At 35.7% G+C, this 7,575-nt stretch overlaps 1 protein-coding gene across 1 annotated transcript; it reads right to left on the bottom strand.

Moving 5' to 3' along the window:
- Nucleotides 1–2,380: 2,380 nt before the first annotated feature.
- Nucleotides 2,381–6,608, bottom strand: LOC149793629 (GTPase IMAP family member 9-like). The gene is made up of 3 exons (XM_089967608.1): nucleotides 6,453–6,608; nucleotides 4,312–4,381; nucleotides 2,381–3,663 (listed from the first exon to the last, which is right to left on the bottom strand). The coding sequence occupies exons 2-3, from the start codon at nucleotides 4,346–4,348 to the stop codon at nucleotides 2,915–2,917; spliced, it is 786 nt and encodes a 261-aa protein (XP_089823734.1). The 5' UTR covers nucleotides 4,349–4,381; nucleotides 6,453–6,608; the 3' UTR covers nucleotides 2,381–2,914.
- Between the last annotated feature and the right edge of the window lie 967 nt (nucleotides 6,609–7,575).

The raw sequence follows: 7,575 nt of genomic DNA, 5'->3' as shown, positions 1-7,575 counted from the left end.
AGATCAAGGAGTTTTTGTTTTGTCTGAATCAAATATTTTGTCTGCTTTCTTTATGAATTGTTTGGACTTTGATGAAATTATTTTCCTTGAAACAAGACAGTATCTTATCTAAAGCATGCAAACTTCGAGTGATCACAGGTTTAAAGAAGTGTGCTAGAGTACTAAATCCCGTTTTTAACATATCTCCCAAACCATGTCCTCGTTGTCGAGTTACTCCTCTGTACACAGGACACGTCAGTCACAATTCACAGGAGAATTGTTCTCGAAAGTGTAGTTTCACACCGACTTTTCGAATGGATAATATAATATTTTGCCCATGATCTCCTTTTATGCCAATATTCACCCTGTCAAAACACAATTTACAAACAGGAAGATCTTACGGATGCTGTGTTTCCACCTTCATCATAAGAAGCCTTGGCAAAATCCGCTTTGAAAGGAATTAATCTAAACAACGGAGCGACAGGGTCCAACTGCCTTGTATTCTACGATATCAGAAAAATTCAGTCCTTCTTTAAATTTAGTACGGGATTAAAAATATTTGTACAATCAGTTCTTGTTGTTGTTTCTGAGCTGTTTTTCCACCCAGAATAGCAAATAAACCGGGAGAAAATGTGATGGACGGCATTTTGTTTTTTGAGGATTTCTACGACAAAAGTGGTTGGATCAGCATTCCAGACATGAGAGAGATGAATGATTTCTACCAAAGTCACTTCCCAATGAGCTTCTCGAACAAATTATATGGACTGAGGTAATTTTGCCGAGAAGGAACTTACTTTATTATTTGGGAACACATCCATGGAACTCTCACTAATTAATGTTAATAAGATTAATTATACATAGTTCGATAGTTCGTATCTTCGAGCAGTCACTCGATATCAGTGATTTTCCAATGGTTCCAGAGGACTGTTACTGTATTCTAGGGAAATAAATTATCTATTGGATTTTATTTATTTTGTTGTTTTTTTTTATATCTTTTCTGTAAGTTAGTTACAGACCATAGAGTCGTTACAATAGGAGAGGGGTTCGTATGTTAATTATGACAAAGAATTGCAAATAAATGCTTAACTATATCAAGTTTAATGGTGTAATCACATAACGATGAGTGATGTTTTTGTTAATATCTTGAAAATGTATGTAATTTAACATATGCACAGAAAAATAATCGCTTGTAATAGATCGTTCCTTTGCAAAAAATGCCAGACTTATTTCAAAATCAATCATTCTTGGAAGAAAATTAGGCTGTAAAAACCAGAATCAGTAGGATAGGAGGTCAGGTGGCATACGTCCTGCAAATGCTGTTTTGCAGCTACAGCAGATATTTCAAGGCCTCATCATTCTATATCGGCATCCCAGCGTTGATTGAAATCCACCCATTGTTTTTGTAAGTTCTGCTGTGTTAACTCGCATCAGGAGGACGGGCAACAGGAGCAGGGGTATTTCGAGCTAAATTATGACATAGAAAGCTAAATATCGAATCTTTTGATACCTTATCAATAAATAACTGACTACAATAATTGGTTAAAATCCAATAATTTTCAGTAAAATTATTTTACGGGGAAAAAAATGTTAAATGACCATCTGATGGACGGACAGCGTGATTATTTTAGCGGTTCGTACGACTTCCTGAATCAGAGTCCTAAGAACGCTTTCATCTTCGTGACTACGTTTGTTGACGGGACAGATATATAAAAATTAATATAAACATTTTGTATTGCTTGTAAAAACGTCCGATTTATATTGACTAAGAATAAGCATCTTGGACAGCAGGAAATCTAATTTTCATCTATAATGTTTACTAATACATAATTGCATAAGTGATGGAATTATTTAGGAGACAACTAAGGAAACGAGTTTGTTATGTAAGGAGCAATGTCCAGGGTGTTAGCAAGACACGTGATAAGCAGTACATCTGTTTTTACTGAATTTTCACACCCGCTAATTTTTCATACACATATTATTATTATTATTATTATTATTATTATTGCGCAAACAACTTATAACAAATTATAAGTTGTTTGCATCATCTGTTTTCGTTCACATTTTGTATGATTATGACAATCATCTGTTTTACCTATAATGTTTATACACCTGAAAAATAGTTGACAAAACATTGTACGAAAGATTACACATAATACAGTGTTTGTCTAAATGCATTTAACATCTATTGTGGCTTCAGAAACGTTCGATGCAGGTTTTTATAGGAGCTGAAGAGAAAGAGAAGTTGCACGTGCACTTTTAGGAGGTGAGAAGATATACGTGTTTGCTATGTTTGACTAGATACATGAATATTATCATACATGTGTACTTGCTGTGTCATTAAAGTCAACGTATATTTTGTGATCCAAAGGTACAAATGTCGTAGAAAAAACATCTTAAGGGGTACATGTGAAAGCCTTTTATTCAAGTAATCAAAGTATACAAGAAACATTAGGAGGGAATGTCATTCAGAACGAAAGGTTTTGTCCTTGAAATAAATTAACCTAATATTAAAGTCAGTCAACCATGACATTTTAAATATTCTTCTTTTACTAAATCACTACCGTTAAAAGTTAAATTCCTTTGTCGCTTGTTTCATATTGAATTGGAAATGCGTGAAATTACTTTTTCAGGCAGGCCTTCAAAGCGACGATTCCTCGTTTAAGGATGGCAGGTCCGTATTCCTTGAGAAAATTCACAACAAGTTGACCTTCCTCGGATTCAATCATTTTCCTAACATTCTCTCTAAAACTTCCTGGTTTATGTTGACATTCCTTCGATTCTTTTTTGATACGTCTGATCTCTTCTTTCATCATAATGATCTCATATTTGAGATGTTCTTTTTCTTTATCAAGTTGGTTAATCTTGGCTTCAACTGATTGGGCCTCCTCTGTGGAAGAGGTTTCGGTATTGGAGTGTAAACTCCCAACCAAAGCCCTCAGAAGCTCTTCTTCTTGTCCAATATCTTTGTTTTTTTTTTCTCAATGCTTCTTGTCTTGTCGTTTATAGTCTTTGTCACCTTATTCACGCGCGACTTCCTCTGCTTTTCCTCCTCGGCCAGGAGTCTTTTCTCGATGTTTTCATACGTGGTGTTAGTGTAATGCTTCCCCCCATTCAGTCCGACAACAACTGTCACTAGAGTGAATAGTTCCTTCATCTGTACCTCAACCTCTTCCGGAGACGCTCCATTCTCTATGGCGATGCTGATATTGTTATTTTTTCTAAGGACATTTTGCAGCTCAGAGGGTGATTCAGAAATGAACTGCTGAAGGGATTTCCCGCTTTTGTCTAGCTCGTCCTTATGAGTAAAGACAACGATAAGATGTCTGTAAAATTCATCTCCAAAAAGCTTTCTGTATAGGTCAATAGTCTCTTTCTCCTCAGGGGTAAATCTGTCGACTCTAATTATCCAAAGAAATACATGAGGCCCTGGGGAACTTAGTGCGATGCATTTGATCATCTCCTTCTGGATGATTTCGTTCGGCTTTTCAATGTCGAAAAAGCCAGGAGTATCAACATAAACAAGCCTCTTTCCAAATCTTGTAGCTGAATCACACTGGCAATATTCTGTAACGGATTTAGCAGAACAAATCGAAAGAAATGTCCCAATTCCAAGGAAACTTTTTCCTGTTGCACTTTTTCCACTTCCGTTCTTTCCCAAAGCAACGACTCTGATCTCTTCATCACCTAAGGATGAGAATATGAGCAGTCATCTATTCTACGTGAAAATTGGCATCATAATTATGCTGATCATTTAAATTACATCTATCGCAAATTTTTATTTCGAGATAAATCAATGGTGTAAACCTGAAAATATACGAGGACCGTTTCATCTTTAAGAATATAGATTCACTGAGTCAATGTTTATACTGTGTGCATACTGTGACATTTGTTGCATGTGACCGTATCTTGATCACATGTCAACCGTCCTAATACGTTTCTAGACACTGATCTGACAAAAAATGTTGCATGACAAAATTTGTTTAGGTCATAACGTCTCAAAAAAGTACCATCTTATAGGAGCAGTTAGTAATATCGCTGAAGAATCATAAAAAAATAATAAACAGCGACGTGTTTGTAAAGGATTTACTACACTTAATATCTGCCTGTTGTTTTCATGTCTGTTGTAAAGTACCCATTCGTCAATACCTCTCTGCACTATTCACTGCACTTAAGAACAAGAAAGTAACGCAGAAAGCTCCAGGTCAAGATCTAGCAAGTTTAATTTATTTGTAAATAGCGAAACCTTTTAAGGGAAATTAAAACAACCCGTAGGGTCTTGTCCAGAAAGAATGGTTAAAGTTGCAAAATGTTTCATCAAAGAGTTTTACTTACATTTCCCAAATTCTTCGTGGCTCCTAAACTCTGCCATTTCAGGACATAGTCTCCGAAGTAGGATTTTATCCTGTGAGATAATAATAATAATATAATAATAATAATAATAATAGCCACCATTACGTTTGCCTACCAACGTGATCTAAATTTCATTATATATCTATCATATGTCGTCCGTACTTCCGATAAGAGTTTGGGGTTGGGGGCATGGTGTTTAATGGGATCGATACAGCATCCCCTTCCTTCACTTTGGGTGGGTGGATGGATAAAGAAACCACTCCCTTGGCGATGAATTAATGACCAAAAAGGAATGGCCTCTCCTGAGATGGAGGGTGGGAGAGAACTAAATGGTGAAGATACGGGATGAATTAACTTTTATTTAGAGTAATAGAGCAGCCTGACAAGAGGAGGAACACTGAATAATCCTTCTGTATTATCTGCAGCCATTTATGTAATTTTATGTTGCACGGAAAGTACGCATGAAGATGAAGTCGAAGTTCTATTGGGAAAGAGTGGTGAATTTAAAGATTGATTGATATAATTGTTTTCAGTGTGTTTTTACTTCCTAAGTTGTACATAATGAGATGTTACTGATTTTCTTCAAATCCAATGTAATGAAAAATGAATGTTAGATTTTTATTCCCAAACCAAAAGGCCGGGACTATAACGTTATGATGGAGACTAAATACGTCATCTATCTGTTACTCTTTTTACATTAGTATTATACCAATAACTTTCTCAAATTTTGTAGACGCCTTGCACAAGAGTCAAGAAAGACACTTTTTAATGTTTGGGGTTAAATAAGTCAAAGGTCAGTGTCACAATGATTGAGAATTGAAAAGGTGTTTCTGCGCAATAGCTCAAGTTCTACACCACATATATAAAATCAAACTTTCTGCGATACTTACACTTGTGGCAAGGAACACGTATAATTTACATCAATAAGTCAAAAGCATGGAAACGGACGAACAGAAAAGTAGATTCTCCAGATTAAATTGAGTTATATACCTGATACTAAACAAAACTTGGTACATTGCATGCAACTGAATGAAGAAAGCGACCTATTGATTTTGAACTCAATAGGTCAAATGTCAAGGTCACATCGACTGAAGAAAGAAACATGGGCTTACTCATAATAATTTAAGTTTTACAGCAACTTCCTAGATCTAAGATGGCGGGAGGCTTCACGGTACTCGTATCTCCTCTCTCAAAATCAAGAACAATATTTTCTTTGCAAGGAGTTTTAAACTGCAACTTTGTACAACACTGGTTTTATCTTCAAATTAGGGCAAGTACTTTCTGAGTGTTAAAATTATTCTTAGCGCCTATCCAAACATAGTGCTACAAATAAGATATATTTAAAATGATTAATTTTAGTGTGATATCGAGTCCCATTTGATGTGCAAGGTATCCTGTACGGTTGTTGTCACTTTATATGAGTGTCCGCAGTTAGCAACACGAAGTTCAAACTACTATCATTTGAATCGACGTCAGTGATTATTATTATCATTATTATTGTTGTTGTTTTTGTTTTTGTCGTTGACGTTGCTGTTGTTGTTGTTTCACAACCAAACTCAGTGAAAAGGACTTTCAAATTTTTGCAAAGCTAAGAAGTAATTTCAAACTCAGACGCAAGAACCAGTCTTTAGGACGTCGAATCTGTTGAAAGGTTGCTTTTTCGCCGCCGTCTTTCTCCATCACTACAATCTGTCAGCACCTACCCCATCCATTCCCTATTCCCCTATTATCCCCACCATACCACACCCCACCCAGCGATATCAAATGATATAGCAGAAAGTAAATGATCAGTTATCATATATGGTCTGGGATATGTGACATACTTGTATACAAAACTACCTTAACTACCTTTCTATGGCGAATGTATGTAAATCAAATTCGTGTAATGTGACACAATTTTTATTTAGTTAACAACAACAATGGTTCTTCTTCAAGTAATGCCAAGAATATATTTTAAAATCACCATCCCACTCCAAAAAATAAATCGGTTGGTCCCTTATGTGCATGTTAACTTAATTAAATAATGATTACACATCCTCAAGTAGAAAGTTAGCGCGATAATCACAGATCAATGCCATAAAACAAATTTATTCCCTGTGGTATGGAAAATAAATCTTACTCACGCAAATCAAAATCCCTTCGCCTTTAAAGCGCTGAATCGTCCAGGGTAAAGTAAATTTGATGCTGGAAGCAAGACAAGCAGAAAACTGTGATACCAGTTGGCTATGGCTATTATACAAATAGTCTGACGCAAACAACCATTCAGTCAGTCCCCAAAATTATCGCTGTCATTAATAGCTGCTGTCCGTGATGTTATTAATAGATTCAGTTATCCCAAAAGTCTATTTTCGTTTAAATTTTGGGGTTTTTCCAAAACAGGTTTTAATAAAAAGTGAAGAAGAAAACAATTGTGAGTAGATCCAATACGTAAGGTTGTAAACAACAGTGCCATTTGTATACTTCCTTTTCATTTTATTCCCCTACCTGTGATAGTAAAAATCATAGACTAGGCCAAGGCTTCCGCTCAAGTGAAACATTCAAGGACATTTCCAATCCTTTACAGGGCTTCGGAAATATATATCCAGGATATTAAATATAGAGAGTAAAATCATACGCAGAAAACGAGTGATACAAACCAAGAAAGCTGAAACACTGGAGACTAGACACACAGCAGAATAAGATCGTTGATGAACCGATCGTGCTGATATTCTAAGAACCTGATGATAAAAATATGGTCTAACAAATTTAAAAGAAAATAATTCAAGGACTTTTCATACAATTTAGAACAAAAACTTCAGATTTCAAGAATTTAAAGGCCTTGGATTTGAAAAAACCAGCATATAGTACTATGAATGTTGTATGGAAACGTACAAACCCTGAATATGGGAACAAAAATAATAAATAATAACTCCATTTTTTAAACAATAATATTACTGGTAGTAGACAAGAGCAATCTTTTCCCCCAGATGTCAATATCTCTCTCTCTCTCTCTCTCTCTCACACACACACACACACACACACACACACACGCATACACACACACCGTGGTTCGGCGGGATTTACATATTGCAATAGCGCTGTTGAAAATTTTCGCTGGACTTAGGCCAGAAGATAAAAAATATACATTAAGATGACTGTGCCAATGTTTTAAAGGCAAATATGTCCAGATGTCAGAGTTCAGTCGGTGACGTCGGTGACGTCAGGGACAAACATGAAGTAGTTTGATATGACTGTAACATTATAGAA

Source organism: Sinohyriopsis cumingii, chromosome 8 (assembly GCF_028554795.1).
Source record: "Sinohyriopsis cumingii isolate HCF-2022 chromosome 8, ASM2855479v2, whole genome shotgun sequence".
NCBI lineage: Eukaryota > Metazoa > Mollusca > Bivalvia > Unionida > Unionidae > Sinohyriopsis > Sinohyriopsis cumingii.
This window is presented reverse-complemented; position numbering and strand designations above follow the sequence as displayed.